Source organism: Stigmatopora argus, chromosome 9 (assembly GCF_051989625.1).
Source record: "Stigmatopora argus isolate UIUO_Sarg chromosome 9, RoL_Sarg_1.0, whole genome shotgun sequence".
NCBI lineage: Eukaryota > Metazoa > Chordata > Actinopteri > Syngnathiformes > Syngnathidae > Stigmatopora > Stigmatopora argus.
The window spans coordinates 14,635,932-14,656,277 of NC_135395.1; the positions used below are offsets into that span (position 1 = coordinate 14,635,932).

Consider the following 20,346-nt stretch of genomic DNA (forward strand, 5'->3'; position numbering starts at 1 on the left):
ATGTACGACAATATGGCGCCACGCAACACTTGGAACACGTGTTGTTCTTGTTGGAATCTTCAGATTTGAAGACTTTTTGTCAGGGATTAATTATTCTGTTAATCTTTGTATGACATGCTTTGTTTTGTAGCACAGACACATCCGCCCGCCTCTGAGTCTGTCCTGGAGACGCAAATGCTTTTTGGAGCATGAAATAAGCTTTCCTTGGAAGCGATGACGGGTATAGCAGCTAATGTCCCCTGCTATTTCTTAATTAAGTACATGCAGCTCTCATCTTCAAATTGTAAATGTCACCTCTGGCGAACATGACGAACATTTCACTCGTTCCTCTTGGTTCTGGCCTGAGCTGGTCAACGAAAACGTTTGGGAGATGTAATTCAACACTCTGCTGCCATCTTAATCAGCCTTTGAAAGTGAAGGTCACGGTGTCAGGCGATTGACTGTGAAAAGCGGAGGACTTTCTTGAAATGGGAAAATGGGAAAATCTGCTCCTTCCTCACCTTTTGCTCAGACTCATGTTGCTCTGTATGGATGCAGGCATACTCTTGCATTTATGTCTGTGTGGAAATCTTGTTTGGTTCAAACAAAGATGATATGATGAACTCAAGTTTCTACTGTGTGTGTGTGTGTGTGTGTGTGTGTGTGTGTGTGTGTGTGTGTGTGTGTGTGTGTGTGTATTGTAAATTAAATTGTGAGGAGTTGAAAGGAGCCTGGTTTGACACATTTGTGTTCAGCATCCGTTTACCTCTAACCTATTTGACCACACATACAAATTGCTTCTGGACTTCCTCCCACTTTCAGAATAGAACCACTGAACTATTTTCTCCCACTATCTCTGTCTTATTCATTATTGTTAATACACTGGTTCATTTATAATCTATTTATTTAAAATCTTGGCCTCTTAAGCTAATATGAAGGTATGAAGATGTACAATTTGGTGGTAAGCCAAATTTTGATTGCTCAGCCTTGGCGAAGGTCTTCAGTCTATTGAGGGCTGTATACACTGCAGACTAAAGTAGTAATTGTTAATTATTGATTTGCAATCAACACATGAGGTATGAACTTGAAGATGAAGCAGTTTTTATGTAGTGTAACAAGAAGCTGCAGCATATTTTGCTGATAACCTCTAATTTTTCATTTCAGTCCAAAGTCATTTAATTGCATTACAATGTTTGGTACAAATGTCCTTCTTTTATTAGAAAACTGTAAATATAGTGAAACTGTTCAGTTACACCTGAATTTTATCACTAATGGGGTTTATTAGCTCATAATTTGTCTTTCAAATTCATTAGTTTGTTGTCTTCATGGCTCGATTCAGTATGATGAGAATAAATTCACATTTTGTACACTTTCATCAAGAACTAAAGCACAGGACAGTAGAAGTCGTAACATTATAAGGGAGTATTAACTACATTGTATAATTGTTGATATAAATTTCTTCAAGAGCAAGTTGTTTAAGTAGCCCAAAAAAAGCAGCTATGGTCTTTAACGTTTGATAAATAAAAGTAACGTTATTTTCAAGTTTTTTTTAACTGCATTTTAATTACTTTTGCTGTCATAACATTAATAATAGAAGCAAAAGCACTAGTGTTAAAAAGTCACATAATTAAAGAGACACTTCAGTGGGACTCAACATCAATAAATTATTTGATTGGGTCAAATAAACGAGTGTCGTTAACAAGCCTGCCATATTTGAATCAAACATCATAAAACCATACACACTTTATAATGTAAGATAGTTATTTCTTTTAAAAAGACAAGAACTTAACTCTCAATCAATTCACACTGTAATAATTTCTCCCTTTTGTGCACTACAACCAATTTGAGTCATTGATCCCTTTGAATCAATGTGTTCAAAGTTCAAAGTGTTCTTAGTGATTATCCCTGCATTCAAATTAATTACAATGCCTTTTTCTAGGGCCCTCAAGGGGGGTTATCAGGCTGTGTTTGCTAATATGCTACTAAAGTTCAAAATTGTTTCCGATTACCTGGGACAAAAGTGCACCGTACACTGATTAATCACAACTGGTAACACTTATCAGTGGCTCGCTACTTGCACAAGGAATAAGAATTCTCTCGGTTGCGAACAATATATATCAGGGTTCTGTTGAAATATAGGATTGTAATAATTGACTCCTTTACAAGCAGGACTCAAGGCTGAATGTGAAATCAATAGAAAACAGGGAAACTGCTTTCCAAAATGTTCTGTCTTTCGGAATTGCAGTACTGGACATCAGATTTTGCCCTGATAATCTTTGGCCTAGTGGAAACCGTCCATTTCGAAAAAGAACGTCAAATGTGCACTCATCACAGTATACTTTCCACTTTGTGTCAGGCAATCTCAGATGAGCTTAAGCCCAAAAAAGCGAGTTGTGTTTCAAGATGTTATTGTTGCTTTTACTTTACATTGTCGAGTTTTAACTTGTATTTCTAGATGCAGCCGAGGATCAGTGAAAGGCAACAACTAAATACTCTGGCTAAAGGAACAATAAACCTGTCAATCTATATGTCGCAATTTCCTAGAAGAAAAAGTCATGGCCTTCTCCAAGTATAGCAGCTTTGTCTTCAATTAAATAGACCGGTATTTCTCACGGAGTCCATTTCTGAGTAAGATGAGGCCAAATCCTAATTCGTTCATACTTTTTGTAACAGTTTGACTTGTGCTGTGGTTTACTTGTGACAACTGGTTCCATTGACTCAATTAAATGTGAGAAAACTGCCAAAATCAACATTTAAATCTCGGTATGGTTGCGGTAGCAAAAGCCTTACAGCATTGAGCTTGCCAGATGTGAATGGAGAAGCAACTTGGTATTCCCCACACAGTTGCTAAGGCAAACCAAGAGCAGATAAAATTGTGGTGACAGAGGAAGATAGGAAGAAAATAAGAGTAAAAAATCAGCTCTTGCCCCACCCACCGCTTGGTTGAGAAATTGGCCTCTAACTGTGGTCACGATTTGAGCAGAGGAACTTTCTGCAGAAATATAATTTATCACGCTCCAGTGAAGTGCACTACAGGTTCCCAATTACTGCCCTGTGTAACTGACCTGGTTCTTGGGAATTTTGATACCGGGTCAGGACTAAGAGACAGTATAAAAAATGTATTAATCATTGGCGTTTTAAAGAACTGTTATTCGGAGGGTGAACCTGCTTGGACCTCTGTACAGACTCATCTTGGTCATGTAATAAATTGGTGAAAATGGAAGAACACATCCCAGCAGAAAAAAGCAACCATTGTCTTCCATAAGCCCAAGATAGGATTGTTGTTGGTGGTTGTTTAACATGAAACCTATAGTCTGTTCAAAAAATGGTCGGGCACAACCACAGCTGATGCTACTAGTCTGTGGTAAATGTTTATAAATGGAATTTAATCATCTGGACGTGTCGATAAATGCAAGCTAGATCAATATTGTGGCTGAATAGCCAAGAGAGAAAGGATTAAATAAAAGCATGGAAATTGTTTTTCAGGGCTGATACATTTCGAACATTAGTGTTTTTTTTTGCCTGTTGGTTGGATGATATATATACAAATACGTATTGTGTATATTGCGATTTTTATCCAGACATGGAGGAGCCCAGGTCATATTTAAAAAATATATGAAACAAATGAATTAGACTTTTCAAACTGCATGTGAGAAATCTGATCAATGTCTAACACAGAAAAAATCAATTAGAATTGATCTCCAGATGGACTATAGCCCTAGACCTAAAATTATGCCAAAATTATACTTCACGCTCACAGAAATATACAATCGTACAAAGTCCTCCACCTACAAGGTTTAACTTTACAAAGCCCGTCCCTAATTTGCCCTTAAGTCCTCTGCACTGTAGTTCCTTTTTAGTTACTGCAGAGTGCTTATTTAGGCACTGGGAGTGCTTTTTTGTCCCTCTTTTCTTTTATATTATGGTCCTAAAGAAGAACACTGAGTTTTCTAGGTTCAGCCTAAAGAGTAGCAATCACCATGGAAACGGAGCTCAACATTATGAAAAGAAAAGAGAAAGGAAAGATACTGACGCACATCGGTTATATTAGACATGCTGCGTTCAGATAACCAAAGTTAAACTTTCAAAAATGCCTTACTCGGCGATGAATCCAGTTTTGTGGTCACACAGACCTGACGTCGCCAAAAGTCAGGCAAACAACTTCTGGTTCACATAACTTAAAAATAAGGACAGTCATGTAACAAATTGGCTTGCATGTTTACTTAATGTTACAATGTTGATGTGGTATTTGCTATGTTTTCTGGGCTGTCCCTAAATGCGCTACATGTTCGACCGGCGGTGGAGGAGTTGGCAAGTTGGTTTTGGTTTCATTTTGTTGGCATCACATTGGTTATGTTCTGTGCTTTTCATCACATTGGTTATGTTCTGTCTTTTCATCACATTGGTTATGTTCTGTGCTTTTGGTTGGAAATAAACCAATGGAAATCCTAACTCTCCATCCACTCAGTAGCAATGACAACTACAGCATCTTTAAAAAAATAATAATAATTATCTTTGATGTAACAGTGAAATCTGACTGTCATAAAAGGTAGAACTCACTGCAGTGGCAAATTAAAAAAAAATCATTTAAATTGATATAGTGGAACTAAAGATGGGAATTTATGCTCAAGTCACAAAACTCCAACACAATGTTCCCTCTAAGCTGCGCACGCAATTGCGCACTACTCTCATCTTCTCTGCGCACAGCAAATCATATGGAGCGCACAAAATCAAATCCCATTTTTTTTAAAATAAAAAAAAATAGCTGTGAGGCCGACGCGCGAACCACTCATCCGCCGGGCCGCCCATTCATAGATATTAATCATTACATTTTATTATTACTAAATCATTTATGTGTAGTAGACATGCACCTGCTTATGGCAGGTGGGATACTGGTGTGTGCCCATAGCGAGCAATGATGATGTTGCTCACACCGGTACTCAGTGTGCTCAGAGAGGTTGTCTTTCTGCCCAGACAAACAAAAAAAGATGGAACATTGCTCCAACATAATTTCTACAGTATCTATAGTAGAAACTTACTGTTTTTCATGCAATATTGATTTGATATGAAACTGGCGATATTTGTTAGCTCAAAGCTATACAGTAAGAGTCAGAGCTTTACTTGGTGTCACCAAAGTGCTGCAAAGGAGGGCTCCTGTGGGTGGGTGGTGGCAGATAGTCTAAGGCTGGGGGGTTGAGAGGCCAGTGTTGCATGGAGAATGAGTTTCACTATCTGGCGTTGGACTGTCAGGAGAGATGCTGCTTCACTGGAGGGTGACAGCAGAGAGACAGAGCCACTCTGCTGCTGTCATGGACACTCTGCCTCTCTTCTGGTTATAACACGTGGGTGATGCGTTTGGTGAGCACAGCTGTTCAAAACCTCTTGGTTATGTTTGTGTCACTTGAGTCTCCATTTTGCACCAAGAAACATTGGTTCTAAAGAATTTGTTTTTGTTATACATGGTTGAAGGGCGTGGCGGGTCAATGGAAACACAATAAGCAAACATCTTTAGTCCAGACAAGCCTGAATTTTTCACCTCAACTACAACATGTGAGGATAACCTAAGGAAGTTGATTCCCCTGATCTGCAAACTCCAATACAATGCTTCAAAACCTTCACATATTTGACTTTAAATACTAAAGATACGTCAAACCTTCACTCCAAAAATATATTCACTACACGTTGGTTCATTGCAGTATGTAGCTTCTGCCATCTAGTGGAATATCATGCAGTATTTGTTTTATTTGTCACTACTTGATATAACTATGCAAATCTGCAAATTCATTTCCACCCTAATTGAGTTATTTTTGTGATTGTTTGGTAACCTGGCAAAACATTTCTGATGTGCGAAGGTTCCAAACATACTGTTTTTTCATTTTATTTTTTTGACCTTGAAGTTGTGTCCCATAAAAACATCAATTTTAATGATGAACATATTCGTGCTCTAGCACAGGTTACCGATAGACTAAAGCATGTTCTGATTTACTTCCAGCTTATGCAGTATGCTAATGACCTCACTACTGTCGGAACTCTGCTATAAAACCAAAGACCTTTTTCAATGATCAATGGAAACATGTCATTAGGCCAATGGGGACTGGCTTCTGAATAACACTCGAAATCAAAGTCAGATCACAGGCTGATCCAACTAGAGGGATTTTTTTTTTCACGGCAGCTCGTAATGTAGCTCTGTACTGTCTATGACCTTCATATAGCTGTATGCAGTCACCAAGGATGCAAAACCATTCAGGTTGCATGCTGGTATTTCAGAACCATTTATTCACACTTTTCACCTCACCAACTGAACAATATCACTAAAACACTAATGTTCCATGTAGAAGGAAGAATAAAACAAGTGCAAGCCTTCTTCACCACATTCCATTAGGCCTGTAGTATTTATGTCTTCTAAATCCATGTGTGTGTATAGCCTGGTTTCTCTAGAAGTATTTTCTTTATGGCTTTGTATAAGTGGAAAATCTAAATTACATGGATTAGCTGCATTTCATCACCCCAAGACACCTCATCAACATAGATCCAGCAAAAATAAATAAATAACTGCAAGAGAGGGTTAGAGCTGAGCATCTGTTTCCCTTAACTTATTTACTGATTTCTTGCCTGTGTCAAGGTGGCAGTAAAGAAACGGTCTATGCAGAACTACGGGCGTCCCAGTGTGAATGTTTATAGGGTAGCTTGATGCTATTGGACGACAAAAACATTCAGGAATGCCTCTCTGGGATCAATTCCATCTGCCCAGTGATTCATTTTTATTAGCTTATGTTTTATGTAGGCTCTACCAAGACTGGAGCCAACACAAACTGTTCATAGAACCTTTTTTGCTAGAGGCAATAGTGCTAACAACTGGACCTCTGTGCTGCCCTGACATACTTACTAAATTGAAAATGAGGTTAATAAAATGCGCGCACACGTTAGACATTGGATTATGATCGCTGACGAAACCTTTGACTTATGATGCAGTGGAGTAGGGTGCATGGCGGCTTATGGATTTTTTTCGCTATGAGTGCATTTTTTTGATTGAAGAAAAAAAAGCAAACTTTGCAAACTGCTTTATGAGTCATAATTAAAGACGATTAAGTCAATGATAATAAAATCACCTCGCAGTGGCTCATTTCAAACTGAATCAATTAATATCATGCGCAATTTAAAAGGCAATTGATTTGTTTGGGGAAAATTTGCTTGATTTAACTTTTCAGTAGAAAACAATTAATGACAGCATCAACAATTGAATCAAACATGACAATGTTTTGAAAAAAATTATAAAAGCCCTCTCAAATGTGTCATTCTGAACATATGACTTGGAGTGAATCACATATTTAGGCAATGAAGGCCAAAAAAGTACCCCCCACCCCAAAAAATCCCCACGCAGCTTCATGAATAGCAGGTACACTCCACACGGGAATGTTGTACTGTAAAACTTAATATATTGACTGAATGGTTGAAATGAATTTTTGGGATAATTTTCGTTCACAGTATGATTTGCTTCATGAGAAGCAACGAAACGACAAGACGTTGAGAGAAGCAAAAAGACGGACTAGGGGAATATAGAGAAACAAATAACATAACAAAGCAATAGCTTTGCAGGCAGCTCGTAACTAAACGCCAAGTAGCCTTGTGGGGGAGTTCATTTGTGTTAATTGAGGCATGGGTGGCATCAAGTTATGCATCAGGAAATCACAGTCATACAAAACAATAGTTACAACAGTCTAAACTCACCTTTTTGAATGCTTATTTTACATAAAATTAAGCCGCTTTAATGCTGGAAAAAACCAACATGCCCTATTCGAATACATACAATACGTACGTATATACACACACTGTAGTAAACATAGCCATTCTATTCACAAAAGAGTGAGGAAAATCCCTTGCACTACAGGATTTATGGATTACACAAACGGCTTTCTAAGTCACTTCATTACCTCATCTCCGTGTAAATGGGGGAAAAAGAAGGGCATTTTGCAAAAGTTTGTTTCTAGCCAATTAAAACCGAGGGCAGCAGTCATTACGTACAAGAGTGACATACCTGCTTTTTGGGGGTCTAAGAGGCGTGATCTTTGGTTGGCAGATTCTTTCTCCACAAAGGCTCATTTTGGCTCACTCTGCTTTCATCTTGTTAAAAGGATTTCTGCAGATTTGGGGATTTTCTGATGCAAAACGCTGGCAACTTTTCGTCATTGGCCTCAGTAGGATTCTCTGTGAATGAATGGAACAAATTGATATGCATCACAGGTTTAACTGATGAGAAAAACTCATCGACAGCAACATTTTATTCCAGAGAATAATACTCATAAGTGTTATTATAGTATTTAATGTCATGTAATTATCGATATTTATTTTTTAAGTGCTCTCATTCTGTAACACTTGAATTGTTTTTCTCTATAGTAGAGCCAATCATTGGCCTTTTAAAATTGTACAGACTTAAATCCAAATATTTTGCAACTCATTTGATGACAACATATTTACATGTGATAATTGTGAATAAATATAAAGAAAAAATACAATGCCAGGAAAATTATGGTAGACTTTTTTGCAGCATGCTATGCTTCGTCTTGTAACATTATAAAAACAAAAGTTTGCCTCATTTGTGATGTCATTTATAGCCCTCCTTGGGGAAATTACACTCTCCTTAGTATCGCCTCTCCACTGTGAATTGTTCACGCATCCCCTCATTACCGCTCAGTCTAGCAATGAAATTGAGGTTACTATCTGTCTGGATGTATTCCAGATCAAGAAATTAAATCTGGAGACCTTGACCCGCTCCGTCACAACATCTAAGAAATGCATGTTGTTGAAATTGGTTACAGTTTGTAATGATACTAATTACACCTTGATGAAACTGACGTGATTGATTTGTGGTCACTTCAACTCCAGTGCAGATTTTCCATTAAAATGGCCTACAAGTGCTACTTGGACAGTCCTGAGTAAACATAATATTGAGTCATTTGCCTGGCAAAACCACCAGCACTTCAGAAAATGGTTAAAATCTTTCAAGACATTGTCCAAACAAACTTTAAACTACTAAGTATAGATCCTACTATGACACGATGCTTCATATGAAAATTGCTGGATCTTAATATTTCCAAGAGAGAATATAAAAAAAGGAATCACAACTTTACATTTTTAAGTCACATTTTAACAGGACTGTTCTAATCTTTAATTTGTTATTAATCATACAAAAATGTACATTTGGTTTCACTCCTATTTTCATTTGTGGATGTTCCACAATCATTGGGTTCCATTTGCGGGTTACCACAAGAACATCAACAAAATGCAATGACTGATATTTTCTATGTCATTAGGTGTCAACAATTGTCTGAGTTCTTATTTCCTTCACAATAAAACCACTGCACCTCTGCTGTTTGCATTCAATTTAGCAACAATTTGCCTTAGCTTAGAGCACATTGGCTTTCCACAAAAACAGAAGTAGCTAATGGGGTGGTTATCCTCTGCTTAATGATGCAATTTTATCCACAGCACGATATGAGTTTGAGGATGGGAGGGACTCACCTTGCAATTGGACAGCAAAACATAACAATGAGTTTTCACAGCAACTGTGAAAATTGTACATTTGGTTAGAGTATCTGCCATGCGTTATGCATATTTTGGGGCATTTATGCTCTGGATGAATGACATTTGTATTGTATTGTGTTAATGTATATTTGGATTTTGTCTTAATACTTTAGTCACATGTGGGATCGATTCACCGGTCCTTTGTTTAGTCTTGCCCAATGCCGATTGGGATTGTTTCCTGATCGACCAAGCGCTCGGGAAAATAAATGAATGAAGGTCTGTGGAGGTTATTTTTAGCCAATACTTTCATAAAGACCTATAAAGTATTATGTTCCACTTTTTTATTGCTTCTTTGCAAAACAGATCGATTAAAGGACCCAAATCTAGAGACTGATTAATATGCGGCTGGCCTTCGTAGTCACCTTGTCATGGTCACCACTGATCACATTCTGCACTGCTGTTATTTTTTTGTGATGCAATGCTACCTCAAGCTAATTATGATAAAGTTGCTAGGGATGAAATGTATGTCTGCAAAGGTTATTTATTGTCTTCTAACTCAAGGGCCGTAGGAAGCAGTTGCAGTCCGGCTCACTAGGGGGCGGTTAGTGTACCAGGTGCTGTGACCTCTGTGCCTGAGGGTCTGCTAAAATCAAACCACAGCTGCTACCTGAGACCACAGAGCAGCTGGTGAGCTCTCCCTAAGATGCGCAGTCGCCACATCGCTATTCTCATCCACCCACAAGCTTTAACAAGCTACCACGAGAGCTGTCGTCATAGCAACGGGCAGACCAGCTCATGCCCTTGGCTATCATTTCTTGACAGAGTTCGTCGGTGTCCTCCCTTTTGGCATTTGCAAGACGCGGCTATTACTGGGTAGATGTGTTCCCTTCAGTGTCCCCTTCCAACCTTCATTGGGCCCTCACTACTTCTCAAAAGTCATGTAGTCAAATGTAATGCTTGTGAGACGTTTGTAAAGCCACACAACTGACACGGACTCAGTAGAAGGCTCCAAAGAAAACTGTTTTCAAGTACTTGCTAAACGTGCAGGTGGCAGACAAAATACTCTATTACACTGGTGAGAGGCCAAACAAAACATCATCCTTTGTTTACGACTTTTTTACAGCAGCACTCTTGGCTCATCAACACTACACGCGATCGGAAAACTACGTTACGCTTTTTTTTTTCTACGACATCCCATAAATTAGGACTCAACAAAGGGCTGTAAGGTGCATTAACGTTTTACAACAATGCCATTATTTCCCTTCATCCCAGTTTAGCTAAGCTTCTTATGGACTTTTTTTAAAATGGTTGAGAATTTCTTGGTTTTCTGTCATTTTGGTGTTTATTCATGACCCTTATGAGAAAATGGACAGATTATTGTAGGTAAATGCAGCAAAAAAACTAATTGTGATTCGTCTGGATTGGAGTAGGGCTGCAACTGACATTTAGAACAGTACACAGTTATCACACCTACCTGATGAGTGAGGGGTCCTTGGCACCTCCTTGAACCCCCCCCCAGATGGGTGTCCTCCCAGCACCTGGAATGTGAACGCAGATGGCAATTAAAAGTCATTAAAGAGTCTGAAAGAAAAGGGCAATGAAATATAGGTAGACTTGCACTGCGCGGTAAGTTTGGATGTAATAATAGACGGTGGATAATAGATGAGGGGACAGTAATCATTGTCTACCAAAATTGTCATTTTTCAGCAGTAGTACCAGCTGCGAGGGTAACATTCGTCACTACTGTTCACCTCTGGTACTGACAGATGTATGACGAATACTTTATTACCTAATTACACTTTTTTTTAAATCCCATACGGCGTAATGGATTTTCCAAATACGTACATTGGTTTAAAAATAAATGTATCAAAGATAATCTCTCGTGAGACCAACGGTAGAGATCAGTCATGCACCACTAAAATTGCGGATGAGCCACTTCCTTTGTAAGGCACTCTTAGCACAGACTGCAAATGACAAGAATTGAAATCAATAAGCTATTGACCAAAGGACTCAGCCTACAGTTAGCGAGTTTGTTTTCAGCTTGTGGCACTCACAAAAGCATTTTCTTTTGCATCCATGCATAATAACTCAGAGCAGTCTTGACATGTTCTTTCTCCCATCTCTATCAAAAGCATTAGTGTCACCGCTGGTTTCATCTCTTCAGGTCTGATGCTAAAATGTTCACTATGTGACATTTTCATGCCATAGACTTAACTTTAATATCGCTCTTACTTCCACCCACGCAGGCATCTGTAAAAGGAAATGCGTGGTTCACACCAGTGGCAAAAATGAAATATCGACTGATTCTGTGGTAAATACTTGCATTCTCTTGTCTTGTGTCCTTGATGAAAGCTTACTTTAAAGGCAAGTCTCTTGCATCAGATGCTTCTATCAAATATATCAAAGGAACATCTTTACATTTTCACTCTAACCTTGTGTCGTCTCGTATAATGTGATTTACAGACGCATTTGCATACCACACATGCACTTTCACGCTAAATTTATCAATCCTCTAACAAGCTGCAGTTTCAACAAACAGGAGGAAGGCTCAATTGAAGTAAGAGATGCAATGTTTATTTTCTTTTTTATGGTTTATGCACAGGTGAATGACTTTGAAAAGGAGTGTGGCCTTTGCTGCGCAAACCTGTCCCATGCTGCTCCCTCCTCTCAGGGGATGGCCGAGGTCCAGGATGGACACACATATGGATGTGACAGGTATTCAGATGTTTCAATCATTATTTTTTTCAGCAAAACCACTACACATTAGAGGAAAATCTCCATAGAGGTCCAAAAATGAAAAGATGTTGAAATAAAGATAATGATACAGATTTTTTTTCAGAACCGAGCAGTCAGGTTCCATTATATTAATGAAATCAGATAGATGCAGAATTGGCATAGTGGGACATACTGCTGCCTTCCATGCAGCTGTTGTTCATTTGATTCCTGGCCAGGACCACAAAACAGCTGTTCAAGCACCCCACTGCTGTTCTGAGCACAGTTAAAATTTGTATGTTGTGTTCAAAAGATCAAACAAATTATGCCAGTGATTTGAAAGCCAACAATTACAAGATTGCTAATTTTCAGTCATTCTTGTTGATTCCTAACATGGTATTGTTTTGAGATTATTCTCATTCCAGCATATAGCTCTTTCTCAGGGATGAGCACAAGTATTGATTGACACATAAAACTGTTAAATTTGATGATGGTTTTCTTCTTTGTGAAACTAAAGAGCAACATGACTAGGTTCGGATTTTAACACAGGAAGAGAGGAGGGCAATGACCATCTTCATTTACTCTGTTAAAATTTCTACACACCCTTAAAATGATGTGTTACAACTTCTATAACCATCGCATGCCCCTAATTGTCTGCATGTTTTACCTCTGCTTAGCTCTGCAATGTTAGAGGAGAGCCAAGATGGTATGGACAGTGGTACCCTAAGTCCTGCCACAGCTAGACAAGTCACCATCCAGCGGCACCCTAGTCAAGGCTTCGGCTTCGTTGCAGGAAGCCAGAGGCCCGTCATCGTACGCTCCGTCTCTGCTGGTAAGTAGAAACAAATAAGCCAACGATTCCAATTGGTTGACATTGTACGCTGTTTGTTTCTTGCCATCTCTCTGCAGACGGACCTTCCTTTGGTAAGCTTCTCCCTGGAGATCAGATCTTGGCCATTAACGAGGAGACGGTGAGCGACGCGCCCCGAGAGAGAGTCATAGACCTTGTAAGGTAGCATCCTTTACTGTCCCGGGAGGCAGGGTTGGATAATTTCGGTCCGAGGGACCAAATGAGGGGCCAAGTAAAAAGTAAAAGGGGGAAGAAAAAAAATATATATATATTTTTTAAAAGCAGCTGGTCTAAAAGGAACAGAATGTCTCCTGCCGTGATTTATATGTGACCGCAGGAACACACAAAATGGTGGATGAGTCAGTCCTTTCATTGCTGAAGGACAGAGAGGAAATGGCAGCTAGAAAGTGGCAAAGCGCTCCAAACGTTGTGCTCCACATGGCATTATCTAACACACTCCGCTCTGTTTTCTCCCCGTAGACGCTGCAAAGACATTATTGTTCTCACTGTGCTGCAGCCTCATCAGGTGTGTAGAAGTACTTGGCGTTCATCATTTCTTTTCATGCTTGTCTTAACATGCATGCCCACACAGTTGGTACCTAATGATTAGAGTATTTTCTCTTCTGGAAACCCTTTCCCAAATATTCCAGGTCATTCATTAAATTCAATTTCATTCACCAAATAATTAAAGTGCACTTTTTCCAGGTAATAGAGTAATTACGTTAAAACGCGGATGCAATTAGATTCAATTTACCACTGTTGTGAGTGACTCAAAAGGGCCACATCTTTTTTGTACTGGTCCATATAGCTTAAGAAGAGTTTAAACCCAAGGGGTAATAGTGCTTTTTGCATTTTAGTAGCACATTCCTTTGTAACTGTAATTGTTCTTTTTATTTATCCACAGTCACCTAAATCTGCCTTCATAAGTGCAGCCAAAAAGGCCCGTTTGCGGACTAATCCGCCAAAAGTGCGCTTTTCAGAGCAAGTTTCCATCAGTGATCCAGACTCAGTAAGTTGAATTTCTGACTTGTGATTGGTATCACCTATTGTTACTCTTTCCCTCTACCATTCATAGCTGGATTCTTTTGTTTGATTTCCAAATACCCTCTCTCAATCCACTCTGTACTAACTGTGGGTGTGCGTGAAAATAAAGCTTTAGCCTGAGGAGTATAACCGTGCATTAAGGCATTTTAAAATTCTGAGATGAGCAACCATAAGTTCCAAATCAACCTAGACTGCACACATCTTGTTGCCATTGATCACAGAGTGAATGCAGTGAGACAAGCATTGTTACACTGTTGGTATTATGCATCAAAAATGATGAATATTCTCTCGTTGTTTCAGTGCTAAATGACCGCCCCATCACTCAAGCGAAATAAAATGGAATGAGCACAATAACTTCCAGAGTTTATTGGCTGTCGTTTTGACTCTATGCTATAATTTCAGAAATGTGGCCTAGCTCTGGAATGTGTAGATTGCTATTATATTATAATGAACCACTCCTATAGTTGTTACTAAAGTGTGACTCAGTAACACCATATCTCGATACATATTTAGAGTGGGAATAGTGAGTTTTAGTTTTTGCCCCAAGAAATATCTAAACAAATCAGGGCTCCAGACTTCCCCTTTTGAATACATCTAAAGCTTGATAAACTTTTTAAATAGGGCACAAATGCATTTCTCGTCACTTGGAACCAAATGATTTCTTATTAGCTTGTTGGACAGGGTACTCGAACTTTAATTACAGCTGATTTTGAGGAGGGTGCCCTGCCTGATGAGACCAGCATTGAGCAAATGTCACTGTTTTCCTAATTACACCTTGACACCATTATTGTCAATAAAAAATAGATTTTCTGCATCTGTCCTCTTTAACTAATGTTTTGCCTCACTTGGGAAGCGACTCATTTTAATCTGAAACTACACAACCTGGAAGGAGGTTTCTATGATTATTGCAACCACCAAAGACATTTGTAACTTAATCCCTGCCACCACTGATGAACACAAACTTCTATTGAAAAGTTCAAGCTCAGTGTTCACAAAGGAAAAAAGGAGGAGAATCTTTGTGGTGCCATTATTCCGTCACACTCTTATCTACCACTACTAACTGTATTAGCAACATGTCTCAATTGAATTCTGAGGTCCTATTATTGCATTATTCTCATTAAAAATGACGTAGAATGCATGACATGGACAAAAAATGATTGGCACCAAATTTAATGGTTTGCTTTCCCTATACCAAAGTTTAATTACCTAATTACATAAATTTTCATCAATTCCTTGACATGTGTGGGGTCCTTCCTGCTTATACATAAATAAATCAGAAATCCAGTCCTATATCCAATGAAACTTTAAAAAATCCTTGAATTCCTGAAGTTTTTTCTGGAAAGACAGACAGATTCTTGCGAACTATAGATTAGAATCAGAAGATGCCCAGAAAAAAAATAGCTAAAGCCAACTGAATAGTTACGTTTACCCAAAATAGACAGCAGAGCATCTGTTGAGAACACAGATTGCTATGTCAGATACATTGTTGAATTAGCTGTTATGTATTAAAATCGGATTTTCCTCTTACAAACCAAAACAGGAGGTTATGAAATGGCTGTAAATTTAACAACATTTCTTTTGCTGCAGCCAGGCTTCCGCCATTTAAAGAAAATGTCTATCAAACATTTACAAAAAAAATGACTGAATGACTCATACTTTGAAAAGCCACATGCGAGATGGGATGAAAGAGGAGACAGAGGCAGGATGCCAATCACCTTTTAGGAAGAAGCATTTCATACCTTTTTTTCAAAGATGTGCTTTGAGTAAAACTAGAAACCTTGGCTCGCCCTCTGTGCCTCCTCTCACACAAGTCTTCTATCTTAACGTGCAATTTTCTAAGCATTAGAAACAATGCTGAATTCCGCACTGACGGGTTCCAAGGCAACACAGTCAACAACAAGCCACCATCATTCTCTCCTACCATCTCTTTTAGACAATGCTGAAGGACGACTCCTTACTACTCATTCCGAATGTTCTCAAGGTGTTTTTGGAAAATGGACAAATCAAGTCCTTTACCTTTGATAGCCGTACAACTGTGAGGGTGAGTACAACTACAGGTATGTAACTAAGGTTGCCAGCTTCCTAAAAATAAAAGGGACACCTCAGTGGTAGACAGAACCGTCCAGATAAAGGTCACCCTTTAATTCATTTTTGGCCGGAGTTAAGGATTTTTTTAATTACTTGATTCAAACCTGAATTAATTAGATACATATAAATGTATTGTTAATACAAGTTTCATTTCTAAATTGCCACTAGGGGAAAAAAAGGAAATATATGTGATGCTTAATTTAAAACTGCATATTTGAACCCTTTGGTTTAAATTACTACAATACAGGGCGATTCCATTTTTCTAGGAGACAATTGGCAACCGTATATGTAATGTAATTTCCATTTCCATTTCTGGTCTATAGGACAAAATTACATAATGTTGTTATAGCAAAAAAATAATAGTATTTTGTATAATGGAAACCATTCGTCACCCTTGCTGACCACAGGAAAGGCTCTTTGAAACCTCTCGAGTGTTGACACGTCACAAAAGTAAAAGTTTCACAAATCTGATCAAACGCCTCAACCAATAAAGGGACTGAGTCAGAAGCTGTGCCGTTCCGCAAGAATCTGACATCTCTGAACGACTCATTAAATCGGCTCTATTAGATTTCATGACTGCTCGTGGCTCGAGAAAAAAGGAGAGGAGAGAAATGGCTTTTACGTTAAAGGAAAAAATGGGAACTGTCCCTTGTCAGCATAATTAAATGGAATTTCAACTTAATAGGGAGAGGTGGATCAATAAAGAAAACTGCAGATTAAATCAAAGGCTCACCAGTATGCACAGATGCACACACATTAGCATGTCTGTCAAGGGAAGCTACCTTGCAACATTCTAGTTCGCAAATCATACACAGTCTGTGTCGCAGTGGATTGGATGGATGGCATTCTTGGCATATATAACCCAAATCCTACAAGTTCCTACACTAAAACTTCACGTCGTTGCTTTTAAAAAACAGTAATTGCGCTCGATTAGAATACCTCAAACCGAAAGCGAGACACTAATTGCAGTAACATGTCAGTGCTGCAAGAGCTTGTGTCCATAAAACTAACACTCCGCCAATCTGTTTAAGAGCAAAAGTTTGACCTCAAACCTCCATTATTCAGTAAGTACTAACTGTGCAGAATAGAGAATATATATGGAAGCGATCCATAGCTCAAAATGACAAATATGACACTGAGGTATAGGATAAGAAAGCACCCATCACTATGATAAAGTGGTCTGAATAAAAATAACATGAATCTAGGGTGGAAATTGCCTCAATTCATCAATGCATTTGTTGTGGTTTTCCCACTGTGAAAATATTTTTCTGTCTAATCACTCTCCATCCAGGATGTGATCTCTTCCCTGCAGGACCGCCTCTCACTGCGTTACATTGAGCACTTTGCCTTGGTGCTGGAAGCAGGCGGTCTTGACCAGAGTCAAAAGTTGCTTCTGCTGCAGGAGAACCAACCCCTGACGCACGTAAATACGGCATTTGTTAAATTGTAATAATAAAACAATAATAAATCTGACTGAGGAACAGGGCCTAAACTGAAATATCTAAAGTACTGCAACGCAAAGTACATATGATAGCCCTGGATGACATTTCCCGGAAAACATACAGATTGGCCTGAATTATGCTGTCATCTGATGTGACTTCACATGTGATTCTTCGTTTATTTTGTATATTTTACCCAATATTTTTAGTTGAAATACAAATCTCACCACTTGTAGGATGTTCCAACTTTAGAGACGCCACTATCTGATTACACAAAACTAATGATGCATTTTGAATGTTGCTGTCCCTATTCAACTATGAAACCCAAGAGATCTATTTCTTTCTGCAGGTGGTACATAGAACCTATTTCCAAGGAATGAAGTGTCTATTTCGCATTTGCTTCTTCCCCAAGGATCCTGCAGACCTGCTCAGACGGGATCCTGCAGCATTTGAATACCTCTATATTCAGGTGAGATAATGGGTGGAAGCCGTTTGGCAGAAGGCAAGAAGCCAAGTTATATTCCACAGGAAGAGGCAGTTTTATAAGGTTCATTGGCAATTCGGTTCATTTTTCCATTCATCTAGAGAAAATGGCACAGGACTACAGATTTTGAAAAACAAGACTATTGTAATATGGATTTTCTATCTCAGACTTGACTCAAATGAATTCAACACCCCTGCATTATATGGTCTGTCTTTTTGTCTGGTTTTAGAATTTCCACATTAAAATTTACCCTGAAGTGTCAGACTACACACACCTTATTCAATCACAATCGCATTTACCTGTACAGTAGATCTAACATGATTATCAATTTTTGAAGTCTAAGCAATTAGCCGGAGCACTTTAACTAATGGCAAAGGGCAGATAAGTGTCTCGGTATGTAATGGCGCTCTTTGTAATTAGTAAAGTTCAAAGAATAACATTTCATGTCCTCACAGAATCGCAATGATGTTATCAAGGAGCGCTTTGGCATTGACTGGAAATCTGACATAACGTTAAGATTGGCCGCTCTGCATATCTACATCACTGTATCCTCAGCAAGGCCCAATCAGAAAATCTCTCTCAAACACGTCGAGTAAGTTCACACATACACACACACAAATACAAAACTGATCAAATGACTAAAACATTGTAGTACTTGTGTTTTTGTTCCATCCTCTTCACTATTGGGAGGGAAAAGTGATGAAAATCGAAACAAAATTTGGAATGTTGCTTAAAATTTTGAGGAATAGCTAGAATGTGTCTCTAAATCTCACTGAACATTAGTGGTAGAACCAACATGATTCATGAACAAAGCATACCGAACAATAGCTCAGCAAACCATTAACACTAAAGGTATTTAGCTTTACAGTTTATGTTGTTATTTATTCCAAAATTATTTGTTTTACTTCAGGGGATAAATGTGCCAATCAAAAGTACTAACCACCTTCACTTTAAAAGTGCTACTACCGCATAATATACAGATTTAGTAAAAATCTAGTGGACACAAGACTGATCGGGCAACAGCTTAACATGAGGACAAACTTCTATTCCAAATGTGAAAAGTTTAATGGGCCAAGCCGTGTTCTTGAACAAATTGCATTCATTTCCCTGTGCAAGCCATCACTTTCACCATTAGTTCCTTAATTTATTCTTTAAAACCTCAACCTAGCAAATAATTAGCCTTGTGCAATCATCCGCTGTGCTTGTAATAAATGACAGTGACAATGGAGGACATAAGGTAGCCTGTGTGACTCTGTGACATCTGGCTTTCCTCAGACTCTGTGTGGCCATTGAATTCTTTTTATATTTATCTTGCGTTCTCTTAACACTTTTTCTCTGACACAGAAAAGAATGGGGACTCGAGCCTTTTCTTCCGCTTACTCTGCTCCCAACAGTCAAGGAGAAGAATGTTTGCAAGATTCTGTCACAATTGTTGAAGACCTATCAACATCCGCCACCATCAGGAAACAAGGTGCTACAACCTATAGACTCTAAGCCTTGCTCTTTCACCCCAAGTGTTCAAACTTCCAAACCTCAAATGACATCATTGTTTTTAGCAGTTATATGACTTCGTTGCACCTCTTCACACATCATTGCAAATGCAAAAACAAAAACCTACTGTAGCTTATGTTGGGCTTCCTATGACTCTAATACAAGTCAGGGCTTAAGCTTTGATGGAGCTTGTGTTGTTAATGTGGCATTATCTATCAAAACCTGTGGCGCAACAGCGCCACCATAAGGACATGTAGTATGTTGCAATCAAGATTTACCATGTTTTTATCTCGCTTGGCAGGTCCCACCTCTCCAAGGAAAGCTACAATACTTGCGAGTCCTCAATGACCTACCACCTTTTGGAGGAATACTGTTCAACACGGTTGGACTGGTAGTGCATTTTGATTCTTTACATATAATAACATAAATACCAGGGGGATGTTTATGTAATCTTTGAAACATTTTGGAATTTTAAAGAAAATACCTGCTAAATGCTTGGTTTATCTGTAGGATGAAAAACAATCAGCCACAACACTACTGGTGGGCCCTCGACATGGAATCAGTCATGTGATTGATCTGAAGAACAACCTGACAACAGTTCTGACTGAGTTCACTAGGATATCAAAGATCCAGCTCTATCGAGAAAGCCAAGGGGTAGCACGTGTGGAGGTGTCAATCCATGAGGGCAAGGTATTATACACACCTTTACCCCAGTAATCTTTTAAGAAGGTATTAAA

General features: G+C 38.7%; 1 protein-coding gene across 4 annotated transcripts in view; it reads left to right on the top strand.

The window, feature by feature from the left end:
* The window catches only part of LOC144082202 (FERM and PDZ domain-containing protein 3-like), a 58,097-nt gene that overhangs the window by 30,176 nt on the left and 7,575 nt on the right, over positions 1-20,346 (top strand). For 2 of the 4 annotated variants that reach the window (XM_077609157.1, XM_077609160.1), the window contains exons 3-14: positions 12,104-12,216; positions 12,891-13,045; positions 13,123-13,225; positions 13,544-13,589; positions 13,968-14,072; positions 16,041-16,148; positions 17,487-17,618; positions 17,984-18,103; positions 18,574-18,710; positions 19,463-19,589; positions 19,911-20,000; positions 20,120-20,299. In XM_077609157.1, the coding sequence (XP_077465283.1) occupies positions 12,176-12,216; positions 12,891-13,045; positions 13,123-13,225; positions 13,544-13,589; positions 13,968-14,072; positions 16,041-16,148; positions 17,487-17,618; positions 17,984-18,103; positions 18,574-18,710; positions 19,463-19,589; positions 19,911-20,000; positions 20,120-20,299 (1,344 nt within the window). In that variant the 5' untranslated portion in view covers positions 12,104-12,175. Of the gene's footprint in view, positions 1-12,103; positions 12,217-12,890; positions 13,046-13,122; positions 13,226-13,543; positions 13,590-13,967; positions 14,073-16,040; positions 16,149-17,486; positions 17,619-17,983; positions 18,104-18,573; positions 18,711-19,462; positions 19,590-19,910; positions 20,001-20,119; positions 20,300-20,346 lie in introns of those variants that run through there. The other 2 variants (XM_077609159.1, XM_077609158.1) reach the window with 2 other exon arrangements.